Consider the following 18,723-nt stretch of genomic DNA (forward strand, 5'->3'; position numbering starts at 1 on the left):
TCCCACGCGGGTCCCCGGGCCTGGCCGCCGCCGTGACGGGCTGCCGGCACCCTCGGCTGGACTGGGCTTGGCTGGGCTGAGCTCAGCTCGGCTCGGCTCCCCTCAGGCCGATGAGGGCGGGCGGGCCGCCACCCTCACTCTATCCCACACACCCTCTATCAGCACTTTCGCCACTCACCAATGGTCCGTTAAAAATACTCGTCCTCAGCCTCCGGCCCCCTCGCCCGCTCTCTGTTTTTCTCCTGGAGCGGGGCCGCGGTGCGGTGTGGCGCGGCGGGAGCTCCGGGGCGGGCGGGGAAGGGGGTGTCCCGGTCACCGAGGAATCTGCGGCCGCGGAACAGCAGGCGGCTCCGCCCGGCGACGGCAGCGGCCGGGACAAGATGGCGGCGCTGGGCAAGCAGTGAGTGAGGGCGGAGCGGGGCCGCGCCGCCGGGCTCCTGGGGCGGAGGGTCCGGCCCGGTCCCGCTCCGCGGGGCAGCGCCGGGGGGCCCTCGGGGCGGGCGCAGATGGGGCCCTGACTCGGGCCGGGGCGAGCCCTGACAGAACCCCCAAGGCCGGGCCGCAGGAGCGGGGCTCGCTCCTCCCGGCCGGCGCGTCTCCGCCGCGTAGCCTTGCTGTGTCGGCCTGAACTTAAAACTGTGTTTATTAAAAAGAAAAAAAAACCACCCAAAACAAAGCAGCGGGAAGGCCTCGGAGGCTGCTTCCGTGTTGCTGGGGGGGAGTTTTCCCCCAGAGGAAGCAGAATCCCCTCAGGGCGCCGAGGCGGCCGCGGTTGGGGTCCCGGCCCGCCGGGGCAGCGGGAGCTCCTGGGGGCGGGCTGAGAGCTCACGGGTGCAGATAGTTCGTCACAAAGATGACGCGGTACGTACGGCATCGTGGGGTTCTCTGGCTGAACCCCCACGCTGTGACGAGCTGTTTACTCGGTGGTGGAGTCGGGGAAAGGCAGGTGGGGGAGAGAGCCCTGATTTGGAGTCTGCTCGTTACCACAACCACAGGGAGTGTTTCAGAGCGCAGAGGTTGGCCGCGTCAGCGCAGGAGTTGCGGGTGCCTCGGTTATGTCTGCATTCTCTGCACGACATAAGATGACTCTAAATCTTATCTTTAGCCGTAGCTGCATCTGCGTGTTGCTGGTTTACGTTGCCGTGCAAAATAGGTGAATTTCTTATTGCCCCAGCACGTGTAGTTACAGATCAGTGTCTAGTCTAGGCTGCGACTAAACCTCTGGAGGTTGAACTGTAGTAATTTCTTACTTCTCCAAGGGAAAAAAAAGAAGTCACTTACAGAACGCTGGACAAGGAGGGTTTGTGGCCTAGTTTAGGAAGATTATTGCGTCCAGAAACTTTGCATGGAAGAAGACAGCAGTAGCTACGGGAGAAGCTGCGAGCGTGTGGCAAGGCTGGGCGCGCTGCTGCAAAAGCTGCTCAGATCTATACCCGACACATTACATTGATGCTGATCTTTTGTTTCTAGAATTGTGAATGGTAGATTTTTGTTTTGGAACATGCTATGTGTTTTGTCGTAAGTAGTGTTAAAGGTAACTTTAAATTTTTTTCCCTAGATATGGGCTCATTATGCCAAAAAAAGTGCCACAGAAAAATCTCGTTTCGAAGAAACTCTCAGTGTTTGCAGATGACTCTGATGAAGAGGTCAGTTCAACAGTTTTCTTCTGAAATTTGCCCTGTATTCTGCAAATTATTTGCTCACAACCCTTAACCCATCAGCTTATGGCACTGTTGCTAAGATATGTGTCATCATTTTGGGTTTGGGTGTGAAATACCATCTGTGTTTTTTCCTCAGTGGAAGTGATGACTTGATTGTTAGTTACTTTCTGTCAGCTCTTCGGAAGTTGATCCCATGTGACAACCTGTTCGCAAGAGTTAACAGTATCTAGCTCGTAAAGAAATTTGTTGGCTGTCGCTGGTAAATATGTCTGCAAATAGAAAGAGAGTAGTAATCAACAGTCATTTCTCAGATATTGACTTGAAAGTGTAGTTGTTGAGTGTATTTTATCCTTCAGCTCATTCCATCCAAATTTGACAGAACTGATTTATGATGTTCACACTCACTGTAAACCAAAGCAAAGCTGTACAAACCAGAAGATCTAAAGCACAGAAAAAAAAAGGAAAAAAAGTGGCAAGTAATGAGAACTTGTAACTCTGGAAGTACTCGCAATACTTGTAATATTAGATTGAACAATACACAGCTTTTCTATGATCACAGAGTTTATTGATACTCTGATGGATGACTGCATTGCGTGATGTTGATACTGTCCTATAGTCACCTTTAATTTTAAAAAATTTTTTAAGCATTCCCTCAAAATACTAGCTTTCTACCTGCCCCAGTAGAGGGTGCTGCACACTATAAAAATTACCCTTCTGGATGCACTGCTACGAGTATGGGGGGCATCCAAGAACTGGTATGGAGTGTAGGCTGGTTTGGAAACCTTAGAGAAACCCAACTCCAAAACCAGATTTTTTGAAGGATTTTAAGCCAGTAGCTTCAGAGTTTACAGGTAAAGAATAGAAACTCAGAATTGTGGAGGTGAACTCTCTGCGTGGATGGAGCTTTCGGGACATAATGTTACAATTTACTGGGTTTTATTGATCTGGAATTACTTGTGATAATTTAATCATAATGTCTTCCTGTGTGTATTGAACTTTTTTCCACAAACCCCAGAAAATAAACTTTATATATAGCCATAGGTATAGAATTTTAACTTTTAAGAAGTTGAAATTTAGAAACAGTTGAAATTTACAAACAGAACTTGTTACTAAAATGTTCTTGCTGCTCTAGAGCTTCACTCAATGCTCGCTCTTTTGTGTGGATGAAAACAGCAGTGCTAATAAAGTGTCGAATGGGGTTTGTAGTTTGAGTCCTATTATCAAACATTCTTTTTTAAAATGTTCTTTTAATGAACTAGCAGTTGTTGGGCTTATGTCAGAAAGCCTGAATCTAGCAATTCCCAACCTCTGTGTGCCTGGCTCTACTCCAGAATCTAGAATGCTGCTGTTGGAGGCTCTGAGCTCCCTTTATACAGGGCTTGAGAGGGCTGAGGGCTTTCCTAGTAACATCCACTCAGTCCCCCAATGTGCAGCTGCCTCAGTGCAGTTTATAGGACTTAGAGGAAACAGAGAGGACAGGAACATGTCTTAAATCCCATCTCTTTCCTCACTTAGCTGTTGTCCTTGGTGCTCTGAGGTGTGTCCAGCCACTTGAGCTCTTAGGTGGCACCGTGGCCCTAAAGAGAGGCTTTCCTTTAAATACACCCAAGGGAGATGACAGCGGGTCGGCTGTCTGCAATGGCAGGAGCACTTTCCCTGTCAGTTTGGGATTTGGTCTTTCTTGACATTAAGGGACTGACCCCACATTTTCCAGATCCAGGAACGCCCTTGAATTAATCTATTACCATTAAAAGGTTACACAGTAGGACTGGGAACCTTCCTGAGTATGGAGCTATCTTGTGGGGTTTTCACTTCTTATTTCCTTCTAATATCTAAACATTAAAGCAAAATAATGCTAATAATTCTAAAAATGTATGATGTGGTCTACTAACTTATAGCTTAACAGATCAAGTATCCCCCCTTTCAGAAAGGCTGACAGATTTGCTGCTAGAGTCTGCTCTAAAGACTCTTCAAAGTTGTCATGCTCATCAGTATGGTACATAGCCAGCAAAAAGTAATAATCTCATAACTGCCTTTATCAAAGAGGATCATTTTTAAAAAAAGCAAAACTACTTTATTAGTTCAATAATAATTTTAGAGCTTTTCAAGATAAGGAGCAGCATTTGGGAGGGGTTTCATTTCCTGTCTGCTACCGTATCAGTCAGAACTATATCTCAAATGTCTGGAGATTATGTATTTTTAACTGAACTCTAATAAAGTTTGTGCTGGGAAATCTGCACACCTGACTTGGTCTGTGATTATATATTAGATACCAAACTTCTGCTCCCTTTTTTTTAAAATGTTACTCTGCATATTTCATTAAGATTTTCCCTGTACCTTACTGAAGGAGTTTTAAAGGTTTTTTTTGCCATGGCTAAGTTCATTAATGGATGGTAGTTGCTGATGAAGATTTGGGTTGGTTCATAAGAAGTAGAACATCTGGGATGGAAATTTTCTTGAAATGCAATGTTTACTGGGAAAAAGTAAACCAGGCAGTTACAGTTACTTCTAGCCAATATAGTTCTGAATTATTTGCCTTCATAATGAGGAGTCGCTGCTGTCTTTAAAAACTGGGGGGAAGGTTGTTACCCCTAGGAGAGCCCGTTGTACAGAGTAGATGTTACAGCAGGAAACAAGGGTATGTTAGAAGTAATTGTCCATTCTGGCTTACAGTTATTTATGATATATCCATTTTCTCCAAAATATTATTCCTTTATTCATGCCTTTCATTTTCGGATGTGGCTTGTCAGTATTCCCAGTGCACTGTCCCATGTTCTGTTTTCTCTTTGGAATTTGGTTGAAAATATCTCTGTGGTACAGCAGATAAAATTTCTGTTTCTTGATTGTATCAGAATTACCCAACGTACTTTCCTGCACCTTACCAGCCTTTCAAAACTGATTGTTGCTACAGGATGTAAAGTTTAACTGGGAAGAAACCTGTACGTAGACCACAGCGGGTGCTAAAGTCAGGAGAGAGATCGTGGAGTCAGTGTGGTTAGTTCTGTGAAAATATCAGCTTGATTTGGTGGGGTTTTTAGTGACCATCTAGAAGATAAATGGAGTGTGTAAGCAGGCTCAAAGGGAGAAGCTGAAAACAAGCAGAAAAGTATGTGCTGTTGTAGACTCCATTTTTTTGGTTTTGCTTACAGATCTTTCCATTCACTTTGCAACTTTGCAGAGGGTACTGTACGACTGAAAATTGGCAAAGTAATGAGTACGGATGATGACCAGAGCTTATGCAACAGTTTTCATGCGAAATAAGACTTAAGTAGACAACGGGTGGGGTCTAAGGAAAGAGATTGCTGAGCAGGAAGTGGAGAGGAATAACTTGAGAGAGGAAGGATGTGAAATCAAGAGCGATTCAGGGAAAGTAAAGTGATTTTGCCATTTCTCATAATAAGAGCAGTAGAGTATATTAAGGAATTACCAAGTAACTGGTTTAATCTAAACAAAAGGAAATTGTTTTTTTTTTCTCCACACAAAGTATAATTAGGTTGTGGAACTTATTGCCACAGGATATTGTGGCATGGCCAAAAATAAAATGGATTCAGAAATGGATTAGTCAAATTAAGGGCTGTTCTTGGTGTCAAACAATGGTCCAGGTGCATCCTCCAGTTCAGGAAGTCCCTATCCTCGTTTCTGGAACCTAGGAGGGAACGCCAAGGAAAGCTAATTCTGTATGTGACTTGTTTTTCATGTCCTTTCTCTTAATCCTCTGCTAGTAGCCATGACTCGTATAGCGTGTGAATTGAGGGGAATCTGTTGCCTGACTTGACTTTTTGTTTTGTTTTGTTTTCCTGTGAAGGCTTGAGTCTCCTGTACATTTAGTGACCATCCATGTGCACGCTGTAGTTAGATAATATAGGTCTGAGGGCAAGCCTTAACGATTCACTGCTAAATACATATACATGAGAGTGTAAATAGCTCATTTTAAGATGCTTTGGTACCAAAGTGCCAGGAATCCAGAGATCTCACAGTCTGAGATTCCTTATCTGATGTGAGAAAAATGAAGGGAGCAGAGTTAGATCTCAGCCTTTCAGGGCCACAAACCTGGGGAGATCCATGGAAGCATATGCGGTTATCTACACTGGAGCTCCCTGATCTCCCTGTACAGCCAACAGAGATGCAGGTACTTTTGAGGCACAACTTCTCTCATTCTGAAGTAGACACCTAAAATCGGTGGGATGAATTTTGCTCTGAAAGTGTCTATTTCTCAGCTCTTGGACTGGCTAGTTCAGTATAAATGTAAAATTAGCATTTTGTGAACTGGCTGACTACCTGTGCTTCTTTCACTTGCTCATCAAATAGAGCTCCAAATTACCCTGTTGTTGCCGTTAGGTCAAATATTTTTCTGTGCATCCAGTTAAAACTAGATGGTTGTGGTGAGAGATTAAAATCAAACTACATATAATCTGCCCAACATCACTGAAGCATTTCATTTCCCTTTAAAAATGTATTTCACTTTAAACAAAGGTGATTTATTTTAATGTGTCTACTATAAAGCAGCATGCAGAGAATTAAAAAGGGCCATGTTAAAGGGCAAAGCCCCCTCCTGGGTCTTTCATAACAGGTTATATTAGAGCAGAAGCATCTTTTGGTTTTAAAAAAGGAATGGTGTGATGGTTTACACGGTCTGTCAGTAAGTACCACACCTGGGGTTTTGGTAGCAACCACAGTACCTTAGGAGGTGGGCTGTGCAGCTAAGACAGGGTACTCCGTTAATAACAGTTATTACGTCAGAATTTGTTGGTCTCATACTTGTGGCAGTCAGTGGGGAAAAAGAGGTCGGGCGTCTCATGTATGCTTTGAGAGCGCCTCAGAGCGTAACTTCCTAGAAACCAGCGTCAGCACTGAAAATGATACTAGTCACAGACTAAGACTTGTTTTCTGAGACTGAGCTTAAATGGTGCTGCACCCTTTGCTCTGGAACTTGTGCTGTTTACAGCAGCAGTTTAGGAGTAATTACTTCTAAAAACTCGATGTCAAAACAAGGTTTTTCTCAAGAACAAATGAGATAAGTGAGAAGGATAAGTAGAGCCCAAGAATTATTCAAACTAGGCATATTCAGGTCGATCATTTGCTATCCTCATTTTGGCTTTCAGAAAAGAGCTTTATACAATTCATTGTCTTGACATTTGCCCATAGTAAGTTTCTGAATGTACAGGCCACTTTAAAGTGAATTCAACAAGACTGGATGTCTCTAAATGCAGAACAAAGACCCTGTTAATGCCCCGATGAGGAGAAAGACAAGATGATCTCAACCCTCCCCAGTTCTGTTTGGCTGGCCTGGAAGCTGAGGGCTGGCTGCCTAGTCTAGGTGAGGCATGAGGAAGCAGGAGATGCAGAGGGAAACCAAAGAACTGCAGCTGGGACTGAGATGTGGGAGGGCAGAGAGGACAAATCTGTAAGAAAACGAAATTTTAGTTGTCTCACTTGTGAAATTGCCTTTTTAGGTATTTGCGTTTGAACTTTGGATCGAGCTTTTTGTGTAAGCTGTAAATGGTCTGCACGCTCTGTCGTGAGTTGAACATAGCTGAGACAAACCAAAAAACATTGGCCAGTAATTTGAATGCATTGTCATCCTTGGTTGTGTAGGAGGGATGTGAAGATGATGTTTTAAGAAGTAACTTAAAGGGGTGCTTGCCTGCAGGATGAAAATAAGGAGGTAGCTCAGGTACTTATGAACCTGAAAGAAGCTTATAGATACCTGAAGGAGATAAGACATGGGAGAGAACAATGAGAAGTGTTAGTAGAATGGGGTAATTACTCTTTTTTTTTTTCTTTTTTTTTAACCTTTTCAGTTGCATGCAAGTTCTCTTCCATGGTCTCGTAGGAGTGGTAGACTCGAGAGTCTTACTTCTAGGAGTTTCCTGATTTGCACGGCTTCTGTGTCTCACAGGGTAGGGTTAAAAATGTTCTCCTTCCAGAAAAGATTAAACTATAAGCTTTGTGCTTCAGAAGAATAGCTTGACTGCAGGGAAGGAGAAGGTGTGAGACAGATTGCTGAGCTTGTAGGGCCTTTAATAAATGGACAGTTGATAAGTAAAAACAATACAAAAGAACGGGAAGTTCTCATCTATCAGAGCTCATACCACAACAGGAAATTGTCAACCATAAACCATTAGGGAAGCTGTTTGGTTTTCGTAAACTTACTGCCACTCTAGACAAACAAATCACAGGTGGGCTTCTGTACAGTTATATGTACAATATGAGGATCATATATTGCATTTGTGTTTATGTAATCTTTGTAGATCAACACGTTTATTTCATGTAGGCAGACAAGAAAGCATCCTCAGCAGCGTTTATGTATTTTGGTGGAATGAAATATATAACTGTATATTTACTGCAGTAAATATAACTGCAGAATCTCTTTTGTCTTCTCCTGAGCCCTCATTTTCTGGCATAATGCAGGGGAGATTCCTTACTCTTTAGGTACCTTTCTGTAAAGCTGGTGTAAGAGTGTCTGGTAGAGGAATCCTCAGTGATGGCCCTTAGTATGTCAAGCAGAGGACATCCTCTTCCCCAAGAGCCAGGAGGAAGTCTAGGTCTTCTGTGTAATGCTGGTGTATGTTCCACTGCCAATTCAAAATAGTTGTTTATTTTAAGAAATTTATACTGGCTTATTGATAGTGGTTTTTTAGGACAAAGCATGTGACATAAAAATAAAGTACAGCATTTTAAATATTTCTCAACATCAGCTTATCACTCCTGAAAGCCAGAGGTAAATACTACATGAATGAAGCCAGGATTCTTGTAGGTTATTTTAGACTAAATAATCTGCTGTCTGCTTCCCCCAGTCAACCAGCTACACAAATAAACAGGAGGCTATATCCAGTTCTAGTCCAAATAATCAGCGAGCTGCAGTAAGTATACAGGGTGTAGTCCCTGATACCACGCCGGACTCTGCGAGTGTGCTGCTGACATCTGCCAAGCTCAGCTTCCTAAAGCCTGGAGCGCGCGCTGCGTCCTTACCCGGTTACCTGCAGCTGGGTTAGGCAGAGGGCTGCTTTCTGGTGACGAGCGTAACTGGATCAGCGCAGGGCTTTTCTTCCATGAAAGTACACATCACGCTTTCCCTTTATTACTGTTGTTTAACCACGAGGTTTAACATTTTGAAAGCAGAGGTGGATTTTATCTGAGTCTGCAGGTAGCAATTAAAGGACCAGAAAAAGCTGGAATATGTGCCCTTTCAGGTTCCCATTTTTACTTGTCTGTAAGTGGCTCACTTGGAGCGGGCTAGGAAGGAATATTTTAAATACTGTGTCTCTTTTTTTTTTTTTTTAATTGTAGTATTACTCATAAAAGTAAGCCCTAGCCTGTTTATGGGATGTGAGCAAAGTTCTGAGTATCTAGAACTCAATGGATGCTATTACCTGGTACCATATGTACTTCTCCAAATATTAAGCATTGTCGTAGCACCTTCTCTTACTGAGTTTAGAATTACTTGATACTCCTCTGAGATACTACCTTTTTGGCTCTTAAACAAAAAAAAAGAACTACACAGAAGCTTGCAACTCTTTTTATTATTTATGGTTTGCATAGCAGAAGAAAATCCCATAGAGATGATGGCTGTGTGAACCTGTTAGTTAATCCCATACAACTTGTGAACGCACTAACAATCTTAACCGGCCTCGGCGGGTGGCAGAGGCCCCAAAGGCGCTGTGTTCCTGCGGTCTTCCTGAAAACCGGCAGCTGGGCAAAGGGACAGACATAGATGAGAATCTGTGATTTTAATCTTTCTCAGCGTTGAGGAGGAACCGCTGACCAACCGCTCAGCACTGGGCTAGCTCTTGGTCGCACGGTGTTGCCCACCTGCCAAATCAAGCTGGCAGGGTGTCTGAGGAGGTGATGGGGAAAGAAAGAGGCAGAGGGCACCAAGTGACATATTACGGAACTCCGTTAATTCTGCTGCTCATGGCACGGCTTGTTCCCCGTTTCTGAAATTATCTGTTGAAAAATACTCAGACTGTTTACAGTCTGTCATGTAGAAAATTGTGGAAAAGCACTTGATTTTCTTCCCTGTTGACACATCTGTTAAAATGTTAATAGCATAAGAAAGGGGGGTCATGAAACATTATTGTATTTTAAACATCAAATGAAATAAAAAACCTTCTTGTTCAGGGGATCTGTTTGCATTTACACGGTACTAATTCTGTTTGATTTCAGAAGATCCTAGTCCCTGCTGCCAGGCTTCCTGCTGCTCCTTTCCATTTTTTAATTTTATTAAGAGCTGATTACACAATCTGTCTTTTTAAAATGTGATATAGAGCACATATTAGTCAAAGTTGCAAAACTTGGGAAGCTGCCAAAATGCAAAAGAATTTTTCTTTCCTATTTCTGCTTTTTAAGATAAAGAGATACTTAATTACATAAACAAGGGTACAAGTCCTGTCATGGATAGTGCATCTCTTTAATAAGCAGTATTATCTGTTGTTTGAGGAAAGATAGACATGCAGTTTAGTTCAAAGCTAATTAAAAGATAAAACTAAATAAAATGTGAAGTTTTTTTAAAATCAGTATGATTAAAAGCATGTTTTCAGTAGTGGATATGGTTTTTCTTAGGGAAGGGCAGAATTGCTATTTCCTAGCATGTTAATCTTGAGAAATTAACCATTAACATGTTTACATGTTTGAAGTACAGCAGCATTCTTATTTGTTCACATCAGACTTGAAGTAAGCGCCAAATCCTTTTGGATATTTGTTTTTTACTATGAATGCAGTTTTTTCATGTGATTGTCAGTGACAACATCTGCTCATGACTGCTGCGCCTCTGATGACATTTACGTGCTGGCAGAAGAGTTTGGGTATTCTGAATAGCACCCATCTATTTCACAGAAAGATAATATAAAAAATCATTGAGAATATTTATCCTTCTTTATTCACAGTCATATAATTCCCAAGAGCATTAAAATGTTTTTGATACATAAATTGATGTGAGGGTATAACTCAAATTTCTCTTGATTTTGGGGGGGTTTGTTTTCTTTGTTTTCCCTTTTTTTCTGTTTTATGGCAAAAAAGTGAAATAATTGTAGTGTTTGCGAGTGAGTAGATGTATTACAAGCATCCTCTTCTTAGGAATTTGTTCAGTACTGGCTTTAGCTGTCCTTTGCTAGATGCTTTGCCTGCTGATGCGCTAGCTGCTTGTGCCAACAGACTGACCCTTGCCGTAGTGGAGGGGTATCAGCCAGTTTTTGGCAGTGGCTGGAGGAAAGCATTGCAACTCCACAGTTTTCACAGACCTCCTCTGTCTCTGAGCATTTCTTTGCCGGAGGTTGCTTGTTATGTGAAACAGGATGAATTTTTATGCAGCTTTTGAGGTACATGTCATTGAAGTAGTGTTCTTAATCTCATCACCATTTTCTTTAAAAAAATCCCTATATACATACATATGTTGAGGTACTGCAATACCTTGCTCATGGAAAAGGCTGATGGATGGTATGTGTGTGCATGAACGTCTCATTTCCCTTCCTTACAGAAAAATACGATTGAAGTGAGAGGCTGACTTATGTAATGGGGCTGTTATATAGTTATTTGTTAGAACGGTAGAAAAATAATATGAAGTGTGTCAATGTACTGAATTTTATTTCTGCAATGTTTCCTTCTATAGCCAACTGTTGGTGAAAGTCTTCAGAAAGAAGCATTGAAAAAACAAGCAATGAAACAGGTAAGATGCAGTGGGAACTCTTCATGCCCATGGCAAATTACAAAATTACTGAATCCATTCTCTTTTATTGAATAATTGCAGAAACATAATTGTGCAGGTTCAGAGTCAGAGTTACCCTTTAAAAAAATTCCACATAATTTTATGATTTTGTGCATTGCCTTGTGCAGCACAAGACTTTCTTTAAAATTTGGCTTGACGTTCTCAGAGCCTTCCCGCTAGCAAAGATTTCGTTTCGCTTTTCTGGGCAAGATTTTTCTTTTTGAAATTCTTCTGGCTGTGGTCAGAGCAGCTGAAAAGCTGCCCAATGAAAGCTGCACGAGTGAGGTTTAACAGAGTTGGCCATAATTTAAAACACAATAAAATTTCTGTTTAATCAGTGGAAGCACTTAAGCACACAAGATGTTGAAGTTTGTTTTGTGGCATTGAACACATTGATGTTTTTAGAATTTCTCAAACAGTTTGTTGCATGTGTAGAATGTAACACCACAGAGGACTGGGGTTTTAAATATTTAAATATATACCAACAGTGAGCCTTTTGCTCTAATCGAGGAACAAATTGTATAGAGGAAACATGAATTTTACATTTAAAAAAACTCCAGACCAATAAAAGATGTCGCTAGAAGAAGAAGGTGTTTATGCACCACGCATGTAACACATCGCTGTTCTTTGCTGGCATGGTTGCGGCTCAGCATTCCTCTCCTGCTGTCAGGAGGTCTGACCCCCAGTAGTTGTTTTTTTCCAATCGGGCTTTTAAAAACTGATCGTTTTCACAGTTCTTTCTTCCAAGTTGACTGTGCAAACAGAAGACAGAACTGTGAAATATGGAGTCATATCCTGAATTATACTGGTACATATTTATTATTTGGAGCTTTGGGGAGGGGAGATAAACTATAGATGAAAATAGACCGTAAAATGTATTGAAATGTTGTTTATTTTTTATATAAAAAACGAAATTGCGTTATTGGATGGAACAGTTTGCTCATTAAGAAGTTTCCTGAATTGTTTTGACTGTTGTGCTTTGCCTCCTGTATTTCCTGCAGCTGCCAACACTGGTGATTATTCGGTTGTTTGTTTTCTCAATCCTGTAAACAGTTTAAGAGTTTTGTAGATCAGACTGTTTCTAATTTGCACTCCATGTTTTAATGGATAGGATTATACTATAGATCTGTTTAAATTCCAACATAGGAATAAAATGTTTGAAAAGAGTAAAAATATCATGCTTAATTTTTTGGTATCTTTTCTTCTCCTCCCCTCTTTTTTTCTTCTAGACCAAACTGGAGATTCAGAAGGCTTTGGAGGAAGATGCTACAGTGTACGAATATGACAGTATTTACGATGAAATGCAGCAGCAGAAGAAAGAAAGTAATGCCAGAGTGTTATCTGGAACAGATGACAAAAAGGTCGATACCCGAAAATGTATGCTGTCTGTCTTATCTCTGTATGCTTGGAATAACTGATTGATTAACTTTTAAGCTTTGCCGAGTGTATTTTCTCAAGGGGAATGCAAGTGTTTTGCTCAAACCCTGTTCTATAAGGCAGTAATTCGCAAGAATTTTGGCAAAACGGTTAGTTCATCAGATACCTCAGAGTCCTGATCCAGGGGTATTCTGGAGGGTGGCAGACCACAAGTTTCCTGCCCAATTTATGATGTACATGTAGCATATCTTTCTGTGTATTTCTGAAGAGAATGTTGCAATGGGATAACAGGATTCGAGGCGGTGGGCCCTGCAACGATCCTACTTCTGGTAATAAAGACTCTTCAGTTATTAAGCCAATGAGCATAAATCGACCCTCCTCTGACAGTCCTCCAGTACTGGCAGAAGTCTAAAGTAATTAACTTCCGTGGGTGAAATGTGAGCCAATTTCCACAGCCCAATGCCTTGTTTCAAAGCATTGCTGAGTTATCCTGAGAAGTGATACTTTCATTGTTCTTTCATTTGAAAGCTCTTGTCAGGTCATGTGGGTATAAAAGGAAGCTTCCCGCTCCTCTACAGCAATAGAAAGGCAAGACTAATACAAGACAGAGGGGCGAGAAATTAAAAAACATTTCATTTCACTCAGAGCAAAAATAATCCTAGTCAGAGATGGGCTGAATGTTTTGATTGAGTACAGCAACGCCTTTTGTTAGGGAAGCATGCCGTGTTGGTGATCTAAAAGGGAACGACAGTTTATTTCAGAGAGCTGCCAAACAGTGTAAGAATATGTTAGATTAGCTTCTGTTGACTTTCTTCCATTACAGAAGTTCCTCAACATCTGCAGCAATCCCAGTTTGTGTTTTCTGAGCCACCTTAATTATCTCTCAGCATTATACCCTTTTTATCTCCTATTTTAGCCCAGATACATCCAAAATATCCTCAAAGCAGCTGAGATTCGAAAGAAGGAGCAAGAAAAAAGAATGGAAAGAAAAATTCAGAAAGAGCGTGAAATGGAAGGAGGAGAGTTTGCTCACAAAGAGGCTTTTGTGACTTCAGCCTATAAGAAGAAGCTGCAAGAAAGGGCTGAGGAGGAGGAAAGAGAAAGAAGAGAGGCAGCTCTCGAGGGTAAGGTTCACACTCACATAAGGCCCTTAAAAAGGCATATGGCCTCGTACAGGATTTGCTGTCATCTGACCTCTGTGAGGCTTGAGATGATTAAAATAAAAAAGAACCAGATAGCAGGTACTGAACCAGATCCCACTTTGTTATTTTCTGTTGTACATGTTACTGAAGGAACAGAGGAATCTCCTCTCTTTGTGTCACTACTATCTGGGTTGCTACTTCTAATTTCTGAGGAAGGGTCAGCTGTTGAAGAAAGACTCATAAGCCTGGGGTACAATGGTGCTTGCACTCCTTACTTCAGACATTCCGTACAGTGTCCCAGAAATAGGGGTAAGGAAGAGGATATGGGATCGTAAGATAAACCATGTTGGAGTGACCTCTGACGGTCACCTGTCCCAGCCTTTCGCTTGAAGTGTGGTCTGCTGTGAGGTCGAATCAGATTGTTCTGAGCTTTTTCCACTCTGGTCTTGAAAACCTCCTGGCTGGAGATTGATGTCTTGGTGGTGTCTACCAATCGTGAGTTGTGTGCGGTGAGTATTTGCGGCATGGTAAATCCAACCTTACTCTCTTTCTCTTAGCGTACCTGGATGTGACCAAACAGAAGGATCTCAGCGGATTTTACAGACATCTTCTAAACCAGAGGGTAGGGGAAGAAGAGATGCCTAAATGCAGCTTCCGTGAAGCCAGGTAGGATGCAATTCCAGAAGGCTTTCGGGTACGACCCAGCTTCTGGCTGTTTGTGATTCTGGACTCACTGGGGCACTGCAAGAATTAGAGAGTCCTAAAATGCTGGTAGGGTAAGCTGGTTACTTTATACAGCTGGCTAACTGAATTGTGTGAAAATGTCTAATGATCATCAGTGGTATAGACCATAAGGCAGAAACGAGGAGAGGGATGCCATTTAAAAAGTATTAAGAGGACAGTCGTACTTGTAATACTGCTTGGTATTCTAATCTATATTTACTTTGGTTTGCGTAATATTTGGCAATCTGCATTAAGTTGCATATTTTGAACCATGAGGGAGACAAAAAGTAAAATAATGAGCATAGAGGTAAGTCAAAGGAAACGATGATGTGATATGAATTCCCTGAAAAGAATGCGAGTCTCTAACTTCGTCCTTACTCCACATTTACAGGTTCATAAAGAATAAATTAATTGAGTGTTGAGGCTGTGGTAAATGGAAATTAATCAAATATACAGGAATTCCAGTGGGATTATTTTAAAATCTTAATACGTGCACATTCCAAAGCAAAGTAATGAGATGAGGCTGAATTATTCATGTAGTTGAGACGGTGAAATTCTGCCCTGTGGATAAATATGGTGAAGGGGATGCGTTTCTTACATGCAACAACGGATCGTTTGAAACAATTAATTCAGGTTAAACCTCACTTGAGATAGGCCGTAAACCCAGATGTCACTAGTTAAATGCCTGCCATCCCAAAGAAAACGCAGCTTTCATCAAGAGATCTTCTAGATCTGAGGTTGGATTATTAGAAAGTAAATCCGTAGCTTAAATGAAGAATGTGATCACAGTGAAGTTACTCGGCTATCTGTAATACCACAATTCTCGATTGTGTCTTTAGTATAAGGGTATGCCACCTTATTGGAAATAAATAGGGAAAAGTAGTATAAAAGAAATAGGAAGTAAGAATTACTGCAGAACAGCTTCCTGAATTTAAGCAGAAAATGGGAAATTTATTGATGAAATCTAAGGTACTCAGTTGCATCTCTGTAAAAACAGTAGCAGTAGCAGTCAGCCCACTTGTTGTCTGTTTGCTTTAATAGTTCTTTCAGAGTGTCTTCAGGAAAATGTAGTTTTGCACTATGTAGAGATCATTTGAAATGATGGTTTCTTAATGTTGCAAATTAAGGAAATGTTCCTTTTGTGAACTATATATAAAATTAATGCAGGTCCAGACAAGTAGTACTGTAGATGGTGATCCCAGCGAGGCTTTCAAATAAGCTTAGGTGTATTTCTTAATTTTATTCTTTCTCCTGGTGGTACAAGAGCATGCAGAGAGAAAACAGCTCAATTTTTAGATCTCAGAATTTGCATCACTTGTCCCTGAAGTGATCCACTTTGACTCGCCATTTTAATTGACTAGATTGCTAAACAAATTATCAAACTTTTCAGCATAATTTTTAGTCATTGTTCGTAGACTGACCATGCTTTCAAGCATTCAATCTCACTAGATGGTGTGCTGATTCATGAGGATTTACCACAGGCTGTTACTGTAGCTGTATGCTTAGAAAGAAGAGACATGTGGCTCGTGTGAGTAAATGTGGATTTCCTTATCAGCCCGAAAAGAATGACAAAACATAACCCTTCTGTCTACTGCCCAAATTGGTCCTCCGTGGGTCGACCTTTTGTATTTAAGAAGCTGTTAAAAGGTGCTAATTTCAATCTAGCCACAAGAGTGTGATCTTCAGAAATACTGGATTAAAAAGAATCTACTCCTGCTACTAATGGAAGCTATGTTCCTACCTCTGTCGACAAGACATACAACCTGCTGCTTCTCTGGATGATTATTTGACATGAATAGAGGAATAAACACATAGGGAAAAGCATGTAGCTTGCCAAAAGCTTACGCAAGAATACAAATCTATGTCTTTCTCCTTAGATGGAGGCTACAGATACTTAACCATAGTCGTTCTTTTAGGTAAATTCACCAGCTCACATTTAGCAATGAACCAGATACTTAATAGAAATCCTCTGCGCTGTATTCCTGAGCCAAAGATAGCTTTGCTTTCTTATGCTTTTCAGCAGCATCTTTTGCTTAAGTCCTGACCAGAAGTCAGTTTGTAGAAAAGTCTGAGATTTCAGGCTGTGTAATCTTTTTTTTTCTTTTTTAACATCAAAAATGTAGGATAAAGGAAGAAAAATCTGACACTTGTTACGATGAGTCCACTCAAAGGAACAAATGCCCCTATGAAAAGCAAAGACTGAAGCCCTCTGCTAAGAAGGAGAATAATCCGGACGCCGATACCGACTTAGGAACTGATAGTAGTGATGATGATAAGAGACACAGAAATAGTAAAGTAAATTTGAAAAAGAAGAGGAGAGAGAGCTCTGTGAGCAGTGAAGAGGAGGCTAAACATCACAAGAGCCAGAGGCATTCCAGGTCACCGAGCTCCTCTGGTGCGGAGGAAGAGCTGCGCACAAAAGCCCATCTTACAAAGAGGGGAGAGAGCAGACCAAGCAGGAGGGGGAATGATGAGCAATACAGGGAAAAAGACTATGAGAGAAGTAGGACCCACGAAAAGGATCACCAAAGGGAAAAGGAAGAGCGACACAGATACGGGGATCACACCAATAAAGATAACTACAGAAGGAGGGAAGAGCAAGATGATAAACAAAGGGGGAAGGAAAGAAAGGAGAGGGAGGGACATGGCAGAGAATGGAGGAAGGCAAAGGAGAGGGAGGAGAGGGGCTCAGAAAAGGAACGAGAGAAAGAGAGAATAAGAAACGGTAAAGACAGATATAATGACAGAGAGAAGGAGAGAGGAGAGAAATGCAGAGAAAAGGAAGACCATGTGAAGGAGAGTAGAGAAAAACATGGTCGTGATGAAAAGAAGTACAGAGAGAGGAGGGAAACCACTCCTGCATCTTTAGAAAAAGATGGAGAGACTGATCTGGAAAAAGAGGGAAAGGGAAAAGAGAGAGAGGTGGATGAGAAGGGAGGATGCAGCTCTGGGATTTTGTCTGAGCAGAAGCGTAAAGCTGGAGAAGGGGAGAAGGAGGAGAAGGAACAAGCACAGAAACCATCTGAGAGCATGAGCAAATTTGCCAAACGAAGCAATGAAGAGACAGTCATGTCAGCAAGGGACCGCTATTTGGCGAGGCAAATGGCACGCGTCAGTACTAAATCTTACATCGAGAAGGAAGAAGATTAACGGCCCTGTGGTGGACAGAAACACTCGCTCTGTCAGCCAAGAGGAAAAGCCACTGCTGCATGGACTCTTGTACAGAAGTTCAAGTGTATCGTAGCTATTTATTCCTGTCTTTCATTTAAGAAATTGTGTGTGGCGTAATAGAGGAACAACTTTTGAAATGGATTAACATATCACTTGATACACACCCTTAGTCTCTTTATACAGTTGAAATATTAAATTTGGCTGACTCTCTCCACCCTGGCCTTGAGTACCTTATCATGGTACTTGAAGGTTCTGGGACAGACCTAGGAGTGTTAAACAACGTAAGGTGAGAATATTGTCCCCTTGGCAGCCGCTACTCCTTTCACCAGCTGAAACTGTGAGCTCTGCTGAAACAACGGCATTCAGGCCTTCGCAGGAGTCCTTGTTGCCCACTGATTCTCTCAAAAATGAGAAGCAGACCTGTAAAAATGGGGGGGGGGGAGCAAGAAAAGCAGCCTGAATAATAATCTAGGAGATTTCTGTACGTAGTACAGCATTTTGTAGGCTGAATGCATATTGACATACAAATTTTGTATTTATGTGTGGGCTTTGGTTTTGGGACCTGATGTACAGAAACACTTAAATAAAATGTAAGATAAATACTGGGTCTAATGCCTAGGTCTTTTTTAATGCTGTGTTACTTTATTTCCTCTTTTTTGTGTGAAATATGGTACACGAGACTGTTTTCATGCATTACAGCCATATCTGCTCATTCTGCTGGAGGTAACCTTTCAGATTTGTCAACCTGTCTGTTCAAAGGTTCATAATCAAAAGTAAATTCCTCTCCAAACTATAACTCGGTAAGTAGGGTATCTGACGGTGGTCATAGTTTTTAAAATACATTTTCAACGCTTTTCACAATGGTTTCTTTCGCTTTGTTTATGAGTAAATTTATTGCTTTTATGCTATGGTAAGGTGAACCAATGTAAAAAAAGGGTTTGAGATT

The 18,723-nt window shown here is 41.6% G+C and overlaps 1 protein-coding gene across 2 annotated transcripts; it reads left to right on the forward strand.

Annotated features, from left to right (window-relative positions):
* The first annotated feature begins 294 nt into the window (after positions 1-294).
* On the forward strand, positions 295-18,384 carry NSRP1 (nuclear speckle splicing regulatory protein 1). 2 transcript variants are annotated; one of them, XM_064467886.1, is made up of 7 exons: positions 295-400; positions 1,559-1,646; positions 11,269-11,325; positions 12,594-12,725; positions 13,658-13,865; positions 14,441-14,549; positions 16,730-18,384. In XM_064467886.1, exons 1-7 carry the CDS (start codon positions 381-383, stop codon positions 17,754-17,756), a joined length of 1,641 nt encoding a protein of 546 aa, XP_064323956.1. In that variant the 5' UTR covers positions 295-380; the 3' UTR covers positions 17,757-18,384. The 2 variants fall into 2 exon arrangements, with proteins under 2 accessions (XP_064323956.1, XP_064323958.1); XM_064467888.1 differs by lacking the exons at positions 295-400; positions 1,559-1,646; positions 11,269-11,325 and having other exon boundaries at positions 12,615-12,741.
* The last annotated feature ends 339 nt before the right edge of the window (positions 18,385-18,723 follow it).

This window comes from Phalacrocorax carbo, chromosome 17 (assembly GCF_963921805.1).
Source record: "Phalacrocorax carbo chromosome 17, bPhaCar2.1, whole genome shotgun sequence".
Lineage (NCBI taxonomy): Eukaryota > Metazoa > Chordata > Aves > Suliformes > Phalacrocoracidae > Phalacrocorax > Phalacrocorax carbo.